This window comes from Desmodus rotundus, chromosome 3, assembly GCF_022682495.2.
Source record: "Desmodus rotundus isolate HL8 chromosome 3, HLdesRot8A.1, whole genome shotgun sequence".
In the NCBI taxonomy this organism is placed as follows: domain Eukaryota; kingdom Metazoa; phylum Chordata; class Mammalia; order Chiroptera; family Phyllostomidae; genus Desmodus; species Desmodus rotundus.
The window spans coordinates 28,927,394-28,949,058 of NC_071389.1; the positions used below are offsets into that span (position 1 = coordinate 28,927,394).

Genomic DNA, 21,665 nt, shown 5'->3' on the forward strand with positions numbered 1-21,665 from the left:
CATCAGAGCCAGGGCACGTCGCAGCCCTGGGCACAGACCTGGAATCAGTTACTTTATTTTTGCTTCCTATTTCCTCCTTCCAAATTTCCCCTGCCTCTACTCTTTCCTCCTTCCATTTATCCCACTTATTACAGGTAGACTTTTCTAAAATGCAAACCCAGTCGCCAGCACCCACTGGAAACCCCATCATGATTTCACATTGCACTTAGTATAAAGTCTAAACTCTTCAAGAGTCTACTGCTCCCAACGTGTGTTTCCAACCTCACCTGTTACTCACCTCCTCCCCCTTCCTCACCCCACCTATATCCCCTTACACTGAACACAGGTTACTCGCTGTACTTCAAACACTTTCTAAATAAAGATTTGTTGAGTGAAAGGAATCCCACTGGACTTTGCTTACCAGCTAATCGAGTTTCCTCCCTCCCTCCCTTCCTCCCAGTCTTTCCGTTCTTCACGTTTTTCCTCCTCGGGGAAGCCTTCATCGGCCTTCTCAGGTCTCCACGGCTGTTGCCCATGCCCGTTGGTCCACTGAACGCGAGAACACAGGTCCCGCCTCCCGCCCACCGCCCCGCTGAAGGGCTGGCAAGAGTTAATAAAAGGACAAGGGGGAAGGGGAAGGGGCTGCTGGGGTCTGCCGCTGGCGTGCGTATCTGCGGCTGATCTCTTCTACCCTAGCCCAGGGACAAGATAAGCTCAACCTTCCCCAACCTGTTTCCTCATCTGAAAATGATGAATAAAACCCCCGCCTTATAGTTGTTGAGAATTGATGCGTAAGGTATGCAAAACACTGTTCGTAGCCACTTAGGTGTGAGCTAGTCCTACTCTAATTACACATAAAGAGAAGTTGCTGCCAAGAACCTTATGACATTCTCCGAGCACTGTCCATGGTACGAGGTTTCCTGGTTGCTCACACCAGGGTGGTTCCGACAGCCGTCCTTTCTCATTCCTGAGGCAGCCAAGCCCCCTTTCCCCTCAAAGTGGTGCCGACGCCTTACCGGGCCGCTTCCTGGGACCTAGGATGCAGGCGAAGCAGAGCACTAATGTGACCTGTCCTTCCCACTCCCACTCCCATACGCCGTCCAACACACACACACACACACACCCCTTTTCCTCCAGCCTGGGACTCCCACCTCCATCCACCCGCCCCTTGAGAGTCGCACAGTCCCGGGGAGCTGCTCTGCAGCTCCCCCGCCGGTTTCACTGGCGGTGCCTTTCGTCCCCAGTAAGCCCGGGGCTCGTGGGGTTCCACAAGTCCCCAAGCCCACGTGCTCCCGGCCTCTGCCGCCAGGCACCGCCCTCCCGCTAGGCGCAATTGGACTACATTTCCCAGAGTGCCCAGCGGCGGGTCCTTGGCTCGGCGAGGTCCTCGCGCGGCACGCCGCTCCGTCGCCTGCTCGGTGGCGGGCGGACTGGCGCGAGGACAGGACCGAAGACCCGGAATGAGTTTCCGCGCAGTTCCGCTGGCCTTGCAGGGCCGTGCCGGGCCGGGCCGAGTCAGGGCAGATGAGGGGAAGGGACGGGGCCTGAGTTGACGGTGCCAAGAACTGGCGCTCGGGGCAGCCTGCACCTCGTTAAGGTCCCCGCCCCGTCCCGGCCGGGCTCGATCGCCTGTCAGTCACTGGGGCGGAGGCAGCGGCGGTAGCGGGGCCACAGCCGGGCGTTGAGAAGAGCGCGGGCCAGGCCGAGCGGAGGGGACCTGCCACAGCCCCTCAACCTTACGGACTCTTCGCTCCAGACCGTCGAAGCTGCACCCCGCGCTTCGCTGGATCGCCTTCCGTAACCCGCGAAGGGCTCTCTCCCCCGTGACCTCCCACCCCAGTGACCTCCTCTTTGGACCCAGGAGTGCACTCAGACGAGGGTGTTGTGGGTACAGGCCATCGACCCTGTGACCCCTCACGGGCCAAGGGCTCGGTTTTCCCCACAGGCCTCCCTCCCCTATGAGTCCCTCCTCACAGATTCTGGAAATAGAGCCGTGACCTGCCACTGGGACCCCCGTCTGAGAACTCACAGACGGCTCCCTCCTCGGAGTCCCCTTCAGTGGGTCTCCTCCTAAGAGCACCCTTCTTGGGTTCTGGCAAGCCTCCCCCCACCCCCAACCGAGGTGGGGAGGCCTCGGCAGCCATGCCAACCCTGGGTCCCCTGTCACCGCATTACTTCCTGGGCACCCAAGCCAGGGTCTAGCAAGGGGGGCCAGCAGCCAAGGGGCTGGGGCAGGAGAAGGTCAGGGTCCCCCTCCCTGCTGGGGAGGGAGCAAAGATGGACCGGCGGGAGGAGCAGCTGGGGGCTGCAGGGGCTGGAGCAGCACCAGCCTTGGACTTCACTGTGGAGAACGTGGAGAAGGTATGAGGGCCCTGGGGTGGGCACTCCAGTGACAGAGCAGAAGTTCTGGGCGCTGACATTAATGCCAGAGCTCAGGCCTGGGCTGGGTGCCCGCTGGGATGGTGCCCCCAGGACATCTGGCATTGGCTGTCTCTCTGGGCAAGCAGGACAGCAGTGTTCCAGTGTTCTAATGGGCTATATTTGGCTCTCCTTAGACAGGGGTCCTCTGTGGATAGATACTCTAGGGTCTTGGGATGGTCCCACCAGAGTGCTGACGGCCTAGACCTCCGGCCAGATTGGCTGTTCTCCAGCTCCTCGGGAACTGCATGAGCAGTGCAGTAAGAAACAGGAACCCAGGAGCCCTGCAGCTCAGTCCCCAGGAGCCATAGTTATGCCCTACCATCCTGGACCCTTTTTATTGAAACTAGGGGCTCAGAAAATAATCTGGGTTATGTTTTCACTCTTTCTTGGTGAAGGGTCCTTTATGGTATGAAGCCAGGCAGGAGTATGGCTGGCCCCCTTTGTTTTGTGCGGGGTCCAAGAGGCCCGGTTTTGCTGGCAGCCTTGGGGTTATTCCCTACTTGTCTGCCCATATAGCTTCCTGCCATGGCCCTCCCAGACTCCCTCACTGCCCCGTCTGTCTTTTTTGAAAACTGCCTCTCTGGTTCTCTTCTGGGTTCTGCCCCCAGAGGCCTGGAATGCAGAAATGCATCCCTGCTCCCAGGATGAATGGGGCTACTTTGATGGAAAATAGGGAAGAGTTGCAGATACTCATTTGTTATTCTTGAGCCCTGTTCACCATACCAAATGGTGAGGATGCTTCCCTGCTGCTGCTTTTCTCTGTCTGCCTCTGCATCCCTGAGCAGCCAAACATGGACCGTGGCCATAACTGGCTGTTGGAGGGACAGATACGGCCAAGTCTACTTGGATGGAGACTGGTTAGGGGGTCAGAGTCTTAGTCTCACTCTGCCACCCTCTGTGGCTGTGCAGTGTTGGCATGGTGGCGCACTGTTCCACGTGCTACCAGGGAGATAAATCTGTTTTCTTGCTGTGTGAAGTCCCAGTGGAATTGGGACCCTGGAGAATTCAGCTAGTTGAGAGCTCCAGGCTAGGCATTTGCCAGGGCTGCAGGCTAAGCCTTCTCTGCATGAGCTTTTTGGACCCTCTCCTGCACTCTCTGAGGGGTTTTCTCACCCCCTTCTCCAGTATGTCTCTGCCCAAGGGCTGCCTGGCAGTCTTAGTCCTTCTCACATTTCACACTGGCTTTGGTACCAGCATCTGGAGTGACCTAGGGATGATCCTAGGGGAGCTGATGGAGCTTTTGGAGTTGATGGGAACAGCTGTGCCTGGGAGGGTCAGGGCCTCTCGGGCTGTTCTGTGCTCTTCTCAGGCTTAGCTTCATCCCTGTGGATCCATTCCTTCCACCTGGGCCTTGCCCTTTACCTCACATGCCTCCCCTTTGGTGAGCTCAGTCTCCTCTTTTTTTGGGTGTGTATGCTTTCTTGTGGAGATTCACTCTTTGGACCCATAATGTTTTGCTATAAGGAGAAGAGGATATGATAGAGCATGGACAAAGTTCAGGCTCTCAAGATATCGGCAGGACCCCAGGCCCAGGAAACTGCAGGGCCTTGAGCTCTCCCTTTCTGCTCAGCCCCTCAGTCAGAAAGAGAGAGCAGTCTTGCAGGACCAATCACGCCTTCTTTCCTGGGCTCTGGCAGGATCCAGAGTGGCTAGCACCTGCTCAATCCTGTGCTGTCCTGCAGGCGCTGCACCAGCTCTACTATGACCCCAACATTGAGAACAAGAACCTGGCTCAGAAGTGGCTGATGCAGGCCCAGGTCTCCCCACAGGCCTGGCACTTCAGCTGGCAGCTATTGCAGCACAACAAGGTGCCTGAGATCCAGTACTTTGGGGCCAGTGCCCTGCACATCAAGATCTCTCGCTACTGGAGTGACATCCCCACTGACCAGTATGAAAGTCTAAAGGCACAGCTCTTCACTCAGATCACCTGCTTTGCCAGTGGTTCCAAGATTGTGCTGACTCGGCTGTGTGTGGCACTGGCCTCGCTGGCTCTCAGCATGATGCCTGACGCTTGGCCATGTGCTGTGGCAGATATGGTACGACTCTTCCAGGCTGAGGACTCACCAGTGGATGGCCAGGGTCGCTGCCTGGCTCTGCTAGAGCTACTGACAGTGCTGCCTGAGGAATTTCAGACCAGTCGCCTGCCCCAGTATCGCAAAGGCCTGGTGCGGACCAGCCTGGCAATGGAGTGTGGGGCTGTCTTTCCATTGCTGGAGCAGCTGCTGCAGCAGCCCAGCTCACCCAGCTGTGTGCGTCAGAAGGTGCTCAAGTGCTTTTCCAGCTGGGTGCAGCTGGAGGTGCCACTGCAGGACTGCGAGGCGCTCATTCAAGCTGCCTTCACTGCTCTGCAGGACTCGGAGCTCTTCGATAGCAGTGTGGAGGCCATTGTCAATGCCATCTCGCAGCCTGATGCCCAGAGGTGAGCTGGTCCCCACGTTTCCAGAGAGGGACAGTCTGCTCCACCAGCCACACGTCCCTCCATCTGTCTGTTCAATAAATTCTAGTTGAGTGCCTACTGAGTGTGTGGTCCTGTGCTGGACGTACAGCAAGGAACCAATCAAGACATGACCCCTGTCCTATGATTCAGAGAGGGAGACAGACATCAAATGACTAACCATCCAATGAGTTATTCAATTAACATAGTTGACCCTCCTCTTTCCCTCAGCTGGGTTCTGGCTATTCTGACCCTTACCACATTGCAAATCTGTTTTGTTGCATTTCCACTGCTACCACTGTAGTCCAAGCTTCGTCACCTCCCAGATGACTGTAGAGCTTTCCCACCAGTCCCCTGGTTTTGCTTCTTACACCCTTCATTGTCTACTCAGCTGCCAGGGTGATCTTTTGAGAATGAGTTGCTCAACTTCCCTTTCTGCTCAGAACCCTTCAGTGGCTTCTCCCTGCTCTTAGGATGAAGTTCAGAATCCTCACTGTGATTGACAGAGATGCTGCACAGTATGGCATCTCCAGCCTCATCTCATGCCACGCTCCTTGCTCTCTTCACTCTTACAGTCTTTTCAATTCCTTGAATGTCCCACGCTCCTCCTAGGCTCTGAACCATCACAGGTACTTGACATATCACCTCTGCCTCAGCGGAAACTTCACGTCCTCAATGATTTTTAAGCCTAAGTTTGGCTTCTCTATTATTTTATCTCAGAGCTCCCAGTGTTTTTCCTTCTTAGCCCACAACACAGTTTCATTATAAATTAATGTATGTCTCCCCATTAGTTTCTTAGCTCTGGGAAGATAGGCACGCTGTCATTTTATTTTGTCACATTGTGCCTGGCAGCACTTTGTGGCATTCAGTACTTTTTGAAAGGGTGAAAAGTAGGAGTTTCCTGAGTGATGAGGGGTAGGAGCAGGGGTGGGAGAGGTTGGGGGGCAGAGAGAGCGTTGCAGGCTTCAGAAACGACAGCAGGCACACAGGCCTGTGGTGGGCAGCACCGAGGTACAGTTATGGACTCAAAAGAAGGCAAGTGAGTGTAGTAAGGTGTTTGTTCAGCAAATGTTTATGAAGCAACACCTGTTTCTGTGTTGGGCCCTGTGCTGCGCACTAGGAGCATAAAGATGAATGGGTTGATTTCTGCACGTTAGAAGCTCATAACCTAGTAGATACATGGATGGGCAAGTATAGTTATCGTGATAAATACTCTAATGGAGAGAGCTGGGCTGCTGTAAGAGCCTAGAAGAGGCATTGAACCCAGTCTGTGGGTTGTGAAAGGTTTCCCAGAGGAGGTGCAACTAAGCTGTGCTTTGAAGGCTATGTAAGAGTTAGTCAGGTGGAGGTGATGGCTATGGTGAGACTAATGAAAGAGCCCAAGCAAGGGTGCGAGAGAGCCTGGTGAGTGGACAGCAGGATTTAAGGGCCAGTTGTAGGAGATCTGGGCCCAGATCCTGTAGGACCTTGTCAGCCAGTTTAAGATTTCAGTCTTCACCCCGAGGATGATATAAAGATTTCAAGCAGAGAAAATGGCATGATGAAATTTTTGGAATAAGGTGGACTGGCCTGGGTAAGACTGGAGGCCTGACGTTAACATTTCAGATACGGGGCTTCAGGAGCCCTTGGCAGAGTTGGAGGGGAAAGCGACACTGAAAGAGAAAGCATAAGGAAGTGGTTAATGGCGCTAGCCTTGGCATTAATCACATCTGAGTTTGAATCTTAAATGGTCCATTTCCTAGATCCAAGATCTTGGGTGAGCCACTTTTAAGCCTCAGTTTCCTCATCAGTAAAATGGGTGTGATCATATCGACCTCACAGAGTTTTAGATTGAAATAGGATAATGTGTACAGGGCCTGTGTCTGGTATTTTGTAAAGAATATTTTGTTAGGGAATAATGAAACCATGTCTGTGGAAGGTTTAGCATGGTTCCTGTGCACTCCATAAACTGCCATTGCTAGTATTTTATATCATTATTGCATTGGCAGTTAGTATGATGCTTTTCCCCTGGTTTCCCAGGTTTTCCAACTTAACTTGGGTACCAAGTTCCAGGTCAAGGCCTTTCTTGGCAGCCTGAAGCTCAAGTGCTGGTCGGGCTCAGACAGTTAGGTGAGGGGAATTGGCCAGGGCCAGTGTGTGGGTGATGTGGGATGTCCTTGGATACACCCAGGTTTACCTGCCCAGCCAGTCTCCAGGGCTTTGGCAGGTAATTGATGCCTCTTTTCTGAACGAATGAGCAAGCAAGAAGCCAGTGAGGGAACCCACAGCCTCCTGAGTGCCTATTGGCTGCAGCTCCCTTTGTTGCTTAGCAACTCTCCCCATTTTCAGCTCTGCTCCTGGATCTCTAATTGCAGGTCTGGGCTGAGCTCAGTGTGAGTGGCAGCTAAGGAGTCCCAGCAGCCGTGTCCCAGCAGCTTGAGCTGACTGACTGGAACCAGTCTCAGCCATGGCCCTAAAGACATCCTCTCTTGTCTCCTTCCCCCACACTAGAAACTTCTGGGGGCTTCAGGGTTTTTTTTTCCTGTTTACTCACAGGTCTCAGGCATAGGTGCCCAGGTGTAGAAAGTCTATGCAAGAGTTTTCCCAGTGGGTGGGCTGCACCCAGCCCAGAGTCAGAGTCTGAACCTTGCCCCATTCTTGTCTAGTTCCCTAGCACTGGCTTGAGAAAGTCGCCTTCAGTGGTTGACTCCTGGGCCATCCAGCCACTGCCTTGCCCAGGCTTCCAGACATCGCCCTCCCCTCGGCTAAGGCTGCACTCCAATCACCCTGTTCCCCCTCCTCTTCCACTGCTGCTGCTGCTTGCCCAGCTCTCTCTCCTTTGAAGTGTTTTTCCCCCCTGTAATATGTTTTTAATTCTGGAAAAACTTCATTGGCGGCTGGGGGAGGAGAGAAGGCGAATTAGATAGGCTCTTGGATGCCCCCCTCAATTAGGACTTGACATGTGGGCTGAGATACTCACAGATCCTTTGGGGAAACTCAGGTTGGGCCCTAAAAGAGAAGCAGACCTGCAGCAGTGTAAGGGCCTTTCTCAGCCTGGAACCTATCTCTAAGTTTCTGTATGACCTTGAGTAATAATCTGAGTCCTTCTGAGCTATATTGTCCTTGACTTATTATAAGGCTCAGCTGAGACAAATTAAGAACCTTCATTGAGGACCTACTGAGTACATGGGTTTTGGCAGGTGTGAGGAGCTTTGGAATATAGTGGGGATGCTCTGAGGGTAGGGCACTATCTCCTGCCCCCATCTCAGCGGCTGGGGAACTCATGGGTCATGGCCTTGGCCGTGCTCCTGCTCTTTGTGCCTGAGTCTGGCCTGAAGGTGCCCATTGTCTGCTGGTCCAGCCGGTGTCAGGATCATGAGGCTGAAGCCTTCCCAGCTGTCTCTGGGCAGTGGCCTTGGGGCCGTCTCTGGGCTGGGGTGTGCCGGCAGGGACATCTCATCTCACCAGAAATGGGGTGTGGAGGGCAGCATACTAGACTGGTTGCCTCGTCCACATCTTACGCCTAAGGTTATGAGGCTACCTGCCTAGCAACCTGCTTTGGGTGAGTGCAGACAGATTCCTGGACTCTCAGTATTCCCCCCTCCCACCTCTGCATAGATTGGTATGGTGACACTGTGATTGACAGCACATGGGTCCTAAGCATCTGATCCCTCCTGAGAGTGTCACTTCCTCTGCTTAATCTGATCTCCGTAGAGGAAGCTACTGGGGAGGAGTCCAGTGGATGGGCCGGCATCCTCTCCATTTCTTTCTTGTACTGTGCTTCCTTGCTTCTTCTCCCTTAGGGATCACTGAGCTTCAGAGCTCTGAGCTGGACTGCCTTCTTTTTCTCATTCAGCACTGCCTTCCTGAGCAATTCCCCAGCCATCTGATGACTCCGAAATCTGTCTCTTCCTCTAACTTCTCTGTCGGGTTACGTGTTTTTATATCCAATTCTCTGGACCCCTCTACCTGCATATCTCTCCAAGTAGCTGGGACTAAACATGCCTAACACTGAACGTCTCACTGTCCGGCCTACCATTGTGTTTGTTGCTCTCCCCCTCCAGCCCCCACTCCAGGTCTCAGGAAACAGTCCCACTATCTACCTGGTTGTTTAGCCAGTAACCTGAGACTTCTCCCTGACTCTTTCCCATCTTCACATCAAGTCCTGTTCATTTTGCCTCTTAGCTCTCTGAGTTCATCATCTGCTTTCCCTTCCTGCTGCCAGAGTACATAGGATTTAGGATTTGGTAGGGGGTGGGTGGAAGACAGAGATTGATGCTCTTAGGAGCTGTTGCTGCCTTTTAAAGCCTTTAACAGTGTTCCCGAGCCTGTGTTAACTCTTCTTTCTCCCATCCTGTTCAGTCTCCTTAAACAGTGTCCGTAATTAGTTTCCTGGAGCTGCTGTCATAAAGTACCAAACACTCGGCAGCTTTAAAGAGCAGAGATTAACTGTCGCACCGTTATGGAAGCTAGCGGTCTGAAACCAAGGTGTCGGCTCCCACTGAAATCTGTAGGAGAATCCTTCCTTGCCTCCTCCCAGCTTCTGGTGGTTTGCTGGCCCTCTTTGCTGTTCCTTGGCATGTAGCTGCGTAACTCTACTCTCTGCCTCTGTCACATGTCATTCTCCCTGCAGGTGTCTGTCTTCACATGGATGTATTTTTATAAGGACACCAGTCATATTGTATTAGGGACCCCCCTGACATGACCTTATCCGTAATGACCCTATTTCCAAATAATGTCACATTCTGAGGTACTAGAGGTTAAGACTTCAACTTTTTTGGAGGGGGAAACAATTCAACCCCTAACAATCTGCCCACTGGCCCCCTAAAATGTATGTCCTTCACACATGCAAAATACATTTACCTCATCCTAAACTCCTCCAAACTCTTAATGCATTCCAGCGTCAATTCTAAGTCTAGTAAGAAGCACAGACGAACCCGTCATTCTGACCTTACGCTTCCTGTCCAGCGTTGCCCCGGAGGTGTCTGACCTAAGGTTCTTCCCAACACGGGCAGCTTCAGAGCTGCCACGCAGGCTCTGACCTCTTTTCTCTTTGGATTTGGAGTGGGGAGGGGCCTTAATGGAAGACAGAGAATATGCCTTTCTTTCAAATCTGCTGAGGGCTGGGCAGACGGCTCTGATGGGTCTCCTCCCCTCATGCCTCCAGGTATGTGAACACACTCCTGAAACTCATCCCACTGGTGCTGGGACTGCAGGATCAGCTGCGACAGGCAGTGCAGAATGGGGACATGGAGACCTCCCATGGCATCTGCCGCATTGCTGTGGCCCTGGGCGAGAACCACTCTCGGTGAGGAGTGGGGCAGCTGGGGGTGGAACTTAAGGTACTCTAAGGGGGGAGAGGGGTCACAGAGGCCTCTCGGGGGCAGTGGAGTACCCCTACTCTATCTTCTCCCTCCCAGGGCCTTGCTGGACCAAGTGGAGCACTGGCAGAGCTTCCTGGCACTTGTCAACATGATCATGTTCTGCACGGGTATCCCTGGCCACTATCCTGTCAATGAGACCACCAGCTCCCTGACCCTCACCTTCTGGTACACACTGCAGGTGTGTCTACGTTACCTCCAGTAGGAGGGGCTGTGGTGAAAGAAGGTGGGCTTTGGTGGTTGCCGGTGAGGTGGCTAATACTCTTCCCTGGCTCTCTCAGGATGACATTCTGTCTTTTGAGGCAGAGAAGCTGGCTGTGTACCAGCAGGTGTACCGGCCGGTCTACTTCCAGCTGGTGGATGTGCTTCTGCACAAGGCCCAGTTCCCTTCTGATGAGGAATATGGATTCTGGTCCTCAGACGAGAAGGAACAGTTCCGAATTTACAGGTGATGGTGGCAGGCCAATGCTAGCCCTAAACAGAGTCCTGAAATATAATGAAGGCAGTGAGGGGAGGGGCCCAAGTCCAGGCCTTCTGAATCCTGGGACCCCTTTCTCTGTTCTCTAAGCACTTTTATGGGGTTTTGAGGGGACCAGGGCGGGCTCCTGGGCTTGGGGGCAGGATCCAGGCTGTATACAAGGCCTTCATCTGCTTCTCAGGGTGGACATCTCAGACACGCTCATGTATGTTTATGAAATGCTGGGGGCCGAGCTGCTCAGCAACCTTTATGACAAGCTGGGTCGTTTGCTCACCAGCTCAGAGGAGCCCTACTCCTGGCAGGTACCCCCCAAGCCTGATTCCCTCAGCCCTCCCAGACCTGTCACACCGTGCTCCTCAGCCAAGCCAGTGGCTCCCTCTTTCCCCAGCACACAGAGGCCCTGCTCTATGGCTTCCAATCCATCGCAGAGACCATCGACGTCAACTATTCTGATGTGGTGCCTGGGCTCATTGGCCTCATTCCACGGATCAGCATCAGCAACGTGCAGCTGGCCGACACCGTCATGTTCACCATTGGTGAGACTTGGTACACACCCATGAGCACATTCTCAGAGCCGTAGGCATCCATCCCAGCTATAGCCAGCCTGCTGGGTCCTATCCAAAATGGGAGAGACACAGAGGCCCACACATGCAGTTGGTGTTGCAGCCAACTAACTGTCCTGGCACATCTAGGGGTCCTTCCTACTGAGTGTATTGAGCTGCAATTCAGCGAGGCCAGTTCACTGTCAATGGAATAGCAGTGCTGGGCCTCTCCTGAGTAACTCCTTCCTGCTTCTCAGCTTTAAGGTTAATGTTTGGTCACGTGCATGCATATTTGCCCATTCAGTCCTCTGAAGGAGCACTGCTCTATGCAGGGGCTGCAACCCGACCCTGCTTGGGAGCACATGGCCTGCCTCAGATGCCTTCCCCTCTCCCTTCTTCCTCCAGGAGCTCTATCTGAATGGCTGGCTGACCACCCCGTCATGATCAACAGCGTTCTGCCCCTCGTGCTGCATGCCCTAGGCAATCCTGAGCTCTCCGTCTCTTCTGTATCCACCCTCAAGAAGATCTGCCGAGAATGCAAGTATGACCTGCCACCCTATGCCGCCAACATTGTGGCTGTCTCCCAGGTATGCAGGGGTCCTGGGTGGAGCCGGGCCTGGGGGCACACCATTGCTCTGATGCCATATTTCTTATTTTTATCCCCAGGATGTGCTAATGAAACAGATCCACAAGGTGAGCTCAAAAGTTTCTAGGGGGTTCCCTGGGGACATTGCAAGGACCCACAGAAATACTATCTACCGTGTGGTTCCTTATTCTCTGTTCTCAGAAGCTTCCCCAGTCGGTTCATTCTCCCCACCCTCAAGCAGGTGTATCCAGGACTGACCCCCACCATGTTCTGTCCTACAGACAAGTCAGTGCATGTGGCTGATGCAGGCTCTGGGCTTCCTGCTGTCAGCCCTGCAGGTGGAGGAGATCCTTAAGAACCTGCACCTGCTCATCTCACCCTATATCCAGCAGCTGGAGAAGCTGGCAGAGGAGATAGTGAGTGAGCACGGGTGGGGTGTGTGTGGCCAGGGAGGGGCAGGGGTGGGATTCTGGGGCTTCCGTTTGTGTGGGCTGTGCTGCCAGGGGGTGGTGTTGGAGCTGGCAGTCAGCACTGGGGCCAGGGCTCCAAGCTGGGCTGGGAGATCCAGAACTCAGTTTGCTTCTCTCCACAGCCCAATCCCTCCAACAAGCTGGCCATTGTGCACATCCTGGGGCTCCTGTCCAACCTCTTCACCACACTGGATGTCAGTCATCATGAGGATGATCACGAAGGCTCTGAGCTCCGGAAGCTGCCAGTGCCACAGGGACCCAACCCCGTGGGTGATGTTGTCATTGCCATTGCCCCCACCCCCGACCCCTGTGGGAATGTCATTGTCACTTCCAACTCTATGGGTAATATTGTCATTGTTCCCTGGGGCATGACGCATTTGGTCCCCTGACCCTGTGAATTATCTTATCATTGTCCCCCACTCTGTGGGAAGTGATGTCATTGTCCCAACCTATGGGTGGTGTCTTTGTCCCCAGCCCAACTCTGGTGGTGTTGTCGTGGTTCCTCCACCCCATAGGGGACACTGACATTATCCTTCATGATGTAACTGTGGACCCCTATTTAGCCCCCAACTCTGGGGCCTTAAACTTCAGCATTCACTGTCCCCTGTGGGCACCGAGGATGCTTACGTGTCCCACATGTAACAGTCCTTCCTTTCAAGTTGTTCCCAGTCAGAGGAAATAATGTAAACAGATTGTCTCAAAGCACTGTGACAAATGCTGGAGTAAGCTCGGGCACAGGGGGTTGGGTGATCACTTACAAGCTGTTTGATCTGGGGCGAGCCTCAGCCTCCCACTCAAAACTATGACTATCAGAATTTGGGCTTGCTCATCTCATACAGCTTCCAGGTAGCAGATGTGGCCTTTAGTGAAAGCACTTTGCATACTGTAAAATTTTGTGCAAATGTGCGGGGACTGCGTTGATCATTGTTCCCAGTACCCCCTTCACTGTGTTCTCCTCGGGCACCAAAAAGCAAGAAGAGGAAGAAAATGAAGCCACAGTGTCCCGGCTGCCCTACTCAACCCCCCACCCCAGTTCCAGTTACCCTTTGGCTCCAGACTAAATCTCCGCTTCAGAGCCCGTTCTTCTATGGTAGCTGTCATCCTGCCTTCCCTCACCCCCCCCCCCCCCACCGGACTTCCTTCTGCTCTCTGCTCCTGCATCTCTGCATCCCTTGGTGCTGTCTAACCTAAGCCTATCTGGGTGAGACAGTGTCTCCACGTCAGGGGCTAGCCCACAGACTTTTTACACTAAGAGTTTTACTGAGCAGAAGTGAATAGGAAGTGGTTTTTTGAAAGTTACAAAGTTTTAATAATCTTATGAAGCACTCGTAATATCCCTGCTTTGCAATTTGAGGCTTCTTCTGAGAGAGGATCCCTAGAATTCAGATATCCTCTTTCATTCACGGGGCTTTGAGCAAACACTGCTTCCGCCAGGGTTTCATGAGCTGAGCCTTCAATATGCAGCCTAGGGGTGAAAGGTTTGAATTGGAACCCCTGGCCTACTTTCTACTTCCACGATCTACTCGGGTGGGTGACAGTGTTGATGGGGGCATCTTACTTCTTCCTGTGTCTCCAGGTGGTAGTGGTGCTGCAGCAGGTCTTCCAGCTGATCCAGAAAGTGCTGAGCAAATGGCTGAACGATGCGCAGGTGGTGGAGGTGAGCCCGGACCCTGCTGTCTGTCCCATGGTGACTTCTCAGAGGAAGAGCAGGAGGGAGGTGTTGCTGCCCCACTGAAGCTTGCAATGGTCTTGAAGAAATAAAGGAGGCGAATCCTGTCCCATAGATATAAGGAGTTTTTTGGGAAGACATTCAGAACTTTCCAGTATCACAAGAAGTGCTCAACCAAAGGACTATGATGTTGTGGCCGAGTGACGGTCAGGGATCCACGTTAGCATCAGAGACCTACCTTTGGTCTCTTTCATTTGAGGGTTTTGCTGCTGTTGCTGTTCCCAGACAGGAAATGGTAGAGATGTAAGTAGGAAGGGTTGAGTTACAAAGTTCCGGCCTGTGCCCCTCTGAAAAGGACCTTTCTGCCTCCTGCCTTCCAGGATGAGGGTTCGCAAAGCCGAGCAAGCCTCGTAGGTAAAGGACCCTTCTCAGGCCTCCTCTGTGCTGGGCCTCCGCGCGGTTCCATTTGATTGGGACTTGCTGACCAGGGCCACTTTCCTTTTTTTTTTTTTTCTCAATTGAAATATATTTGGCATGTAATAATGTATAAATTCAAGGTACACAACATGGTGGGTTGATACATTTCTATATTATAACAATTGCCACTATAGTGATAATTAGCACCTCTATTATGTCACATACTCAGGATTTCTTTTTAGGGGTTAGAATACTTAAGATCTAGTCGCTTAGCAAATTTGATGATTATAATGTAATCTTGTTTTCTATTTCATGGGCCCCTTCGCTTCCTCCCCAGGCGGTGTGCGCTATTTTCGAGAAGTCTGTTAAGACGCTGCTGGACGACTTTGCCCCCATGGTGCCACAGCTGTGTGAGATGCTGGGCCGGATGTATAGCACCATCCCCCAGGCCTCTGCTCTTGACCTCACTCGACAGGTGGGCCTTCTAATTGGGACAGCAGTGTTCTAGATTTCATCCCAGTCAGAGATCTGTCTGACCCAGGATGGGGTCGGTGAGTGGAGGGGGTTGGATGGTTGCCCTGGCAGAGGTCCTCACCTGCACTCCAGGGATGCTGGGCTGGCCTGTGAGACAGGGCCTAGCTGACCGGCGTTCCCTGCTTTGTTGTAGCTGGTCCACATCTTTGCTCATGAGCCTGCCCACTTCCCCCCAGTCGAGGCCCTCTTCCTGCTCGTCACCTCCGTCACACTCACTCTCTTCCAGCAAGGTAGGTCCTGCCCAGGGTCTGTGCTGCTGCTGCCACTGCCACTGCCTCTGCTTCCCCGACTGGGGAGCCAAAGCTGCCCACTCCATTCTCCTCTGTCCCCTGAGTTGCACACGCAACTTGACGGGAAACTTATGGAATCAGTAACTGTCACCTTACAAATAGCTGACACTTAGGCTGAAGTGGATAAGAGAGTGAATGACGTCTTCTGGCATGCTGGGCTCAGGGCCAGTCTGGATGATGGGGCAGATAGGGCCAGAAGCTCTGAGGGGTTTGGGGTACCAGGCTGGCTCCTTTTCTTTGGGGTATAATTGAAAGTAGAAAGAGCATGGGCTTTGAAATCAGGTACACTTAGATTCTAAACTCATCACCACCAACTAGTTGTGTGACCTTGGGCAAGTCACTTACCTTTGCAAAGCCTTTGCTTCCATATCTGTGAAATGGAGGTATCTTATACTTGATAGGATTGTTGTAGGCATTAAAGTAGCATCTTTTGGGCCCTTGGCTTGAGGTTTTTGCACACAAGTACTCAGTGAGTACAGAGTCCTTTTCCTGCATCGAGGCTTATTCCCTTCCAAGCCAAAAGCCTGTGGCTGTGGTCCTACCCCCTGCACCCCATTCACTGTGGCCCTCAGCCTGAGAGAGTTGGGAAAAGGGGGCTCTAGGCTTCCTGTGGTGTCTAACCAGGCTTCTAACTTGGAAATGAAACAGCACTGTTCTCCGCCAGCCTCATAAATCTCGCCTGGATGCATGCCCGCAAGCTTGAGGCTCGCCAGGGGTCTCAGCTGGAGCCAGAGTGTTCTCTGCTTATACCCTCAGTGTCTGGTCACATGATGCTGGCCTCTGCTCCAGTGGGCTACGGGTAGGTCCAAAGTGGGGAGACACCTGAGCCAGAAACCCAGATGTGATCATCCTCAACTCCACTTCTTTCACTCCTTGTATCCAGCTGGGGACAAGTCCTGCGGGTCCTGGCTCCTCATTATCCCACAGTCTGCCCCCTTCTCCCCAACCTCCTTGGCCAAAGTCTCAGCATAGTGTCTGCATCACCTCAACACCTTTCTAACTGGTTTTCCTGACAGCCACCCTTCTCTCCAATCCATTCGGCACCCTGCAGCTGTCATGTTCTTTATGAAACATAGTCTAAGCATGTTTCCCACCTGGCTTAAAACCCTTTCATTGCTCCCCATTGCCCTCAGGTTAGCATCCCATTCCTACCCACCTGGTGTAGCTCCTGCACACCTCTCTGCGTCCTCTCCTGCCAGCCTCCCCATGACTCCAGCAGTCCAGCCACGCTGACTCTTCCCTTGCTGTGTCCCATTTGGTCCCTGTGCCTTGTTCCTCTGAACTGGAATGCCCAAAGCCCTTTATTGGGTGAACTCTCTTTCCTTCATGCCTTACCCAAGCATCATTCTTCAGAAGCTTCTGTGCGGCAGAATCAGGTGCCTCTGACTTTGTGCTGAACCTGCATCATGTACACACTGCTGATAAAGCACCAATTACACTCAATAATCAGCCTTCCTGTCGTCTCTGTCCCTAGACTAAGCCCCTCAAGGGCAAGCCTGGGTCTCTTCTCCCTGGCATCCCGTGTCAAGAATGAGGCCAGCACAGAGCAGACATCAGATGCTGTTGAAGAAAGGAGGCTGAGGGCTCCCCGCCCTTGGAACCTTTCTTCCTCACTGTCTGGCTCACCACTGGCAGGGTGGCTGTTGCGTGTCAACCTGTTGTCTGCACTGGGTCCGAGGAATGGGGCACATTGGGCCTCACCTCCCAGGACTTGAGTAACTCAGGGCTCAGATGTGAAAGGGGTAGGTTTTATCAGTGGCTCCTCATAGCCTGGAGAAGAAAACAGGACGAGATTATTACCTGCTTTACAGTGGGGAAACTGAGTGTGGCTTGCGCAAGATCACACAGCTCCTTAGTGGTGTCTCAGGCAGGTGCGCCTGCAGTGCCTCCCCTCGAGAGCGGAGTGGGCCCGGGTGGGAGCTGCAGGCACATGCCTGATCCTGCCACAGATGTCATCAGAACTGGAGGCAGAATATTGTCCAGTCTCCTATTTGTTGGGCTTGTTGGTTGTCTGCAAGGACCGGGTGGTCCTCTTACCTGTATGCTGTCCCAGTCTTGCCATCCCTTCCTCGGGCTCTGCCCTTCCACTGCACCATGGGGCGATACATTAGCTGGGTTCCCTCTTTCTCCATGGGGATGATGGTAGGAGCTGGTCCTCAGCCCTCAGCCTGGCTCTCTGCTGAGTCCGTGTCCATGTGGAGGGGCTTTGCTGGGTGGGACTTTCATTTTTGGCCTCAAGATGCAGTTTCCTTCCCTAGGTCGTGCCAGGGGCTTTCCTGGCCATTCCTGCAGCGCACTGGGCACTGCCCTACCCAAGAAGGAGTCCTTTGGTTTAAGTGGACCCCATAAGTTCCTTTCCATGGCCACACCAAGAGCCCTAAGGCCATCGAAGTGAGGGGGCATCTGCTCAGGTCCAGACACCCTGGCCATTTCAGGGTCTTCACCCAGGCCTCCAAAGGAGGTACCAAGAACCAACCAGCCCTGCCCTCCGGTTCGATAGCTAGTGATGGGGAGGTATGTGCTAGGAAGCAGTGGAGGGCTGCCCCAGCCTGCCGGAGGCCAAAGCAAGAATGCGGGGCTCTTCCTTCAGCTGTGTGGAGTCCAGCATTGCTCAAGCACCGAAGAGTCACTTGGGGGACCGACCTGAGGAGAAGTGGGGAATAGGTGGAAGCCCCTTGGGAGGGAGCTGGGGCAGGCCCGTCCTTCACTTTGCCGTCTCTTTCTGTTGGGCTTCTCCCAGTTCATGGTTTTTGTATGTTTTGTTTCTTTATCTTGCTTCCTGCTGCTCATGTGCCCCCACGCTGTCTCCCTGCAGGCTCTCAGTCCCACATAACTATATGAGGTTGAGTTGCTGTTTGTATAATTTTTTCTTAAGTTCCATCTTTATTATATTTTAGGGCCCAGGGATCATCCTGATATTGTTGATTCATTTATGCAACTCCAGGCACAGGTGTGTTTTAGTTTTATTCATTCACGTTCTGTTCTCTCTCTTTCTCTTTCTCTTATGTTGAAATTCAATTTAAGCCTATTTTTAGCTTTCTGTTGACAAATTTTTTTTCTGTTCAGTTGAATAGAGTTTCTTCATCTGTTTCCGTGGAAGTTGACAACCCAACATTCTCCTTTAGTGCCCCTCTGCCTCAGCTAGCTCAGTCTCCTACAAAGGCCAGGGAGAGGCTGATCCCAAAGGGAGGGAGTGGGCTGGCTTGGTGAGGGTGGGCATGGGAGGGGTGGTAACTGTGCCCAGCAGCTCCTATGCGGCTGGGGTGCCCAAGAAGTTCAGGGATAGGACTGGAGTTTAAGGGCCTGGGGCTCACCGTCCCCGTGCTCCTGCCGGGAACTGCCTGCCTCAGTGCCCCAGTCTGCTCTTGAGAGGTAGGCTGGGAGGAGCTCCGAAGGGAGGGGCCGAGATGAGTGTGCTGCGGAGGAGCCCAGAGTGGGGCTGGCGGATGGGTCGTGCTGCTGCTGGGAGGTGGGTGCTGGCTCCACTGTGAGACCGAGTTGGGTGTGTTTGATTTGCACGTGGTGTTTGCTGGACCTTACTTCCTGTGTTTGGAGTTTGGTTTGGGAAGAACAGAAACCACGTAACTGCTGTAAGTAGTATGAGCATTACGTTGGATGTGTAATTGGAGTGTGGACATGTGCATTGATGCCTGTTTTATGTTGATGTGTTATAGTCATTGATGGATTTTGAATGTTGATATGTGTGGGAAGCATGTGTGTGTCGGGCTGTGGGAAGCACTGTGTATTATGGCGGATAGCATATATGTTGTGGTGTTGGTATGTCTGTATTGGGGTATGTGTATTTGGGAGAGATATGTGTTAGGCTGTGGGAATGTGGGCTTAGTATATGGGAGTTCTGTGTATAATGGGGTTCCTTCGGGTTGGGGGAGTCCTGTGGGCTAATGTAAATAATGTAGTTTTTTGCTCAATCATTCCACAAACATTTCCTGAGGGTGTACTACATGCTTGGTACTCTGCTGGGCGCGGAGGGTGTAAGGGTGAGCAGCAGTGGGTATGGTTCTCACTCTCTTGTAACTTGTCATTTCTTTGGGGGGCAGGTGAAAGGAGTGGGGAATAGGGAGTGTGTTCTGGGCCTGGATGGGTGTGTGTGGGGGCAGCTATGGGGGTGAGGGTGTGTGAGTGTATCTGTAGGTGGGTGTGTTGGGAGGACACATGTGCTGGACAGAAGAGTGGGTAGGTTGAGGGTGTGGGTGTGGACATGGTTGGGGATGTGGGGGACTGGGTGCGTAAACATGTAGTGAGAGCGTGTTGCGAATGTGGCAATGTGGGAGGTGCGTGTGTAAGGGATGTGATAGAAGTGTGTTTGAGGGTAAGCAGGGTGTTTCAGTGAGGGTGCTTGTGGGAGCGTCTGCATGTGAGTGAGCGTGGCGGACTGGAAGGCGTGTCGGAGCTGCAGGGTTAGGGCCCGTGTGCTATGCGTTGGGAGGCTTCTGGGGAACAGCAGTGTCTGACAATGGCTGGAGCTGCACAGAGCACCTCCTGTGACCTGAGGATGTGCCAGTCGTGTCCTGGTACCGCTTGGGGCGGGCTATCTGCCCCCGGTGCTCCCTCCACCCCCCGACATGGCAACATGGCTCCTGGGATGGGCATGGCTGAGAAGGGCCTGGACACAGGGCACCCTGGGGGAAAGGTGGGGCCGTGGCTCCAAGGCTCCTACCCCCCTTTTCCTCTTCCTGATCTGAAGGGTGTCTGCTCAATGACAGGACACGGTAGGGGGCTGTTGGGCTGTGTTCCCTGTCCAGCTGCTATCTCTTCTTCCTGCTGTCCTGTTAATAAACAAAGGAGGCCTCAGCTCCCTCTATGAGTCAAAGCCAGGTCACTGCTGGCCACCTGGAGCCTGCAGGAACCTGGCCCCGATGGAGGGGAGAGGGGAAGGTGTTTGCTCAGGGAGTAACTTGGGACCCAAGCTATCTGCATTATGAACCCCACCCTCGCTGATATATACCAGTGTATTCATGTACACGTACATGTACCTAGCATTCCTTGGCTGCTTCCCTCCTGGCCTACTGAACTCTGGGATGGTCTGGATGCCCCAGAGATGGCTGGGTAGCTAGTGTTGGCAGCCTTTGCCTGTGGTGTGTGACACTGGGCCCTGGGGTGGCAGGTGAGTGGGGGGAGGATGGTCCTTGGAGTTGGCTGGGGCTGGCCTTACCAGCTCCACCTCCTGCAGGCTCTGAAGCGGAAGCCAGATTTGTTCCTGTGTGAACGGTTGGATGTCAAAGCCGTGTTCCAGTGTGGTAAGTATGGCCAAGTGCACAGGTGGGCCTGGGGCCCCCTCTCAAGGATGCTTAGGCCCCATCTGATCTGCCTCTGCCTCTCCCACAGCTGTGCTGGCCCTCAAGTTCCCTGAGGCACCTACTGTCAAGGCCTCCTGTGGCTTCTTTGTGAGTGCCAGGCTGACCCCTGACAACCCCCCCCCCCTACACCCAGCCTGCCCTGCTCAGGCCTCCAGAGGGTAGGGGTGTGGTGTACAGGTCTTGTCTCCAGGATGAGGGGCAAGGAGCTGGGGCTTACAGGCTTCTCCATCCTCTACAGACAGAGCTACTGCCTCGATGCGGGGAAGTAGAACCCGTGGGAAAGGTAGTACAGGAGGACGGCCGTGTGCTGCTCATAGCAGTGCTGGAGGTGAGGTGGAGCAGGTGGGGGCTTGATGGGGGTGTGGTGGCCCTCGCTGCTGTGGCAGCTGCCCTTTTGGGAACCTTGAGCCTCGGGTTCCCTGAACTCTCTGATTCTGTTTCTTTCTTATTTAAATGCCTGAAAGTTGTAAGAGTCACTGGGGGACCAGCTGGCTCTCAAAAAGCAGCATTCACTTGTCTTATGCAGTGTGGCTGAGGAGCTGTGTGAGGGGGTGGAGCATGGCTCAGCACCTTTGCTGCAGAGGGGGCAAGGCCTGGTATACTGAGAACCCGTCTTCCTCAGGCCATTGGGGGCCAGGCCTCCCGCAGCCTCATGGACTGCTTTGCCGACATCCTGTTTGCTCTGAACAAACACTGCTTCAGCCTCCTGAGCATGTGGATCAAGGAGGCATTGCAGCCACCTGGTTTTCCCTCTGCCCGCCTCAGTCCTGAACAGAAGGACACCTTCAGCCAGCAGATCCTTCGGTGAGCAGAGCAGGTGGGGCCTGGGCTCTGGTCTGGAAGAGGCGATAGTGGCGGATGGTGCTAACCTGCTCTCCCTTCTCCCCTTCAGTGAGCGAGTGAACAAGAGGCGGGTAAAAGAGATGGTGAAGGAGTTCACACTGCTGTGCCGGGGCCTGCATGGCACAGACTACACAGCTGACTACTGAGGGGCGCTACCGTCCCACCCACTCCTCCTCCTCACTCCTCCCTGCACCCAAAGAGTAAACCTGGACCCTCACAGCACTGTTGTCTCTGCTTCCTTTCTGCTGCCACTACCACCTAACTGAGTGGCCCCAGAAGGCCTTGGGCTAGGATGGAAGGATGCTTGGACCCAGGCCGTGGTAG

At 53.7% G+C, this 21,665-nt stretch overlaps 1 protein-coding gene across 2 annotated transcripts; it reads left to right on the plus strand.

Annotated features, from left to right (window-relative positions):
- The first annotated feature begins 1,408 nt into the window (after positions 1–1,408).
- On the plus strand, positions 1,409–21,558 carry IPO13 (importin 13). Of its 2 annotated transcripts, XM_024571186.3 has the most exons (20): positions 1,410–2,340; positions 4,083–4,819; positions 9,981–10,121; positions 10,234–10,375; positions 10,476–10,642; positions 10,854–10,974; positions 11,061–11,208; positions 11,620–11,801; positions 11,881–11,907; positions 12,082–12,216; positions 12,393–12,536; positions 13,847–13,927; positions 14,694–14,831; positions 15,024–15,120; positions 18,078–18,130; positions 20,372–20,438; positions 20,527–20,585; positions 20,737–20,826; positions 21,121–21,302; positions 21,391–21,558. In XM_024571186.3, the coding sequence occupies exons 1-20, from the start codon at positions 2,257–2,259 to the stop codon at positions 21,485–21,487; spliced, it is 2,892 nt and encodes a 963-aa protein (XP_024426954.2). In that variant the 5' UTR covers positions 1,410–2,256; the 3' UTR covers positions 21,488–21,558. The 2 variants fall into 2 exon arrangements, 1 of the variants encoding a protein (XP_024426954.2); XR_006656931.3 differs by lacking the exons at positions 18,078–18,130; positions 21,121–21,302; positions 21,391–21,558 and having other exon boundaries at positions 1,409–2,340; positions 20,737–20,816.
- Positions 21,559–21,665: the final 107 nt, after the last annotated feature.

What these genes read in the sequence shown, in the direction of transcription:
- IPO13 (XM_024571186.3), top strand. Translation starts at nt 2,257, where the DNA reads ATGGACCGGCGGGAGGAGCAGCTGGGGGCTGCAGGGGCTGGAGCAGCA. An exon ending in AGGAGCCCTACTCCTGGCAG is followed by an intron (nt 10,975 to 11,060) that starts GTACCCCCCAAG and finishes CTCTTTCCCCAG; the next exon opens with CACACAGAGGCCCTGCTCTA. An exon ending in AGAAGCTGGCAGAGGAGATA is followed by an intron (nt 12,217 to 12,392) that starts GTGAGTGAGCAC and finishes TTCTCTCCACAG; the next exon opens with CCCAATCCCTCCAACAAGCT.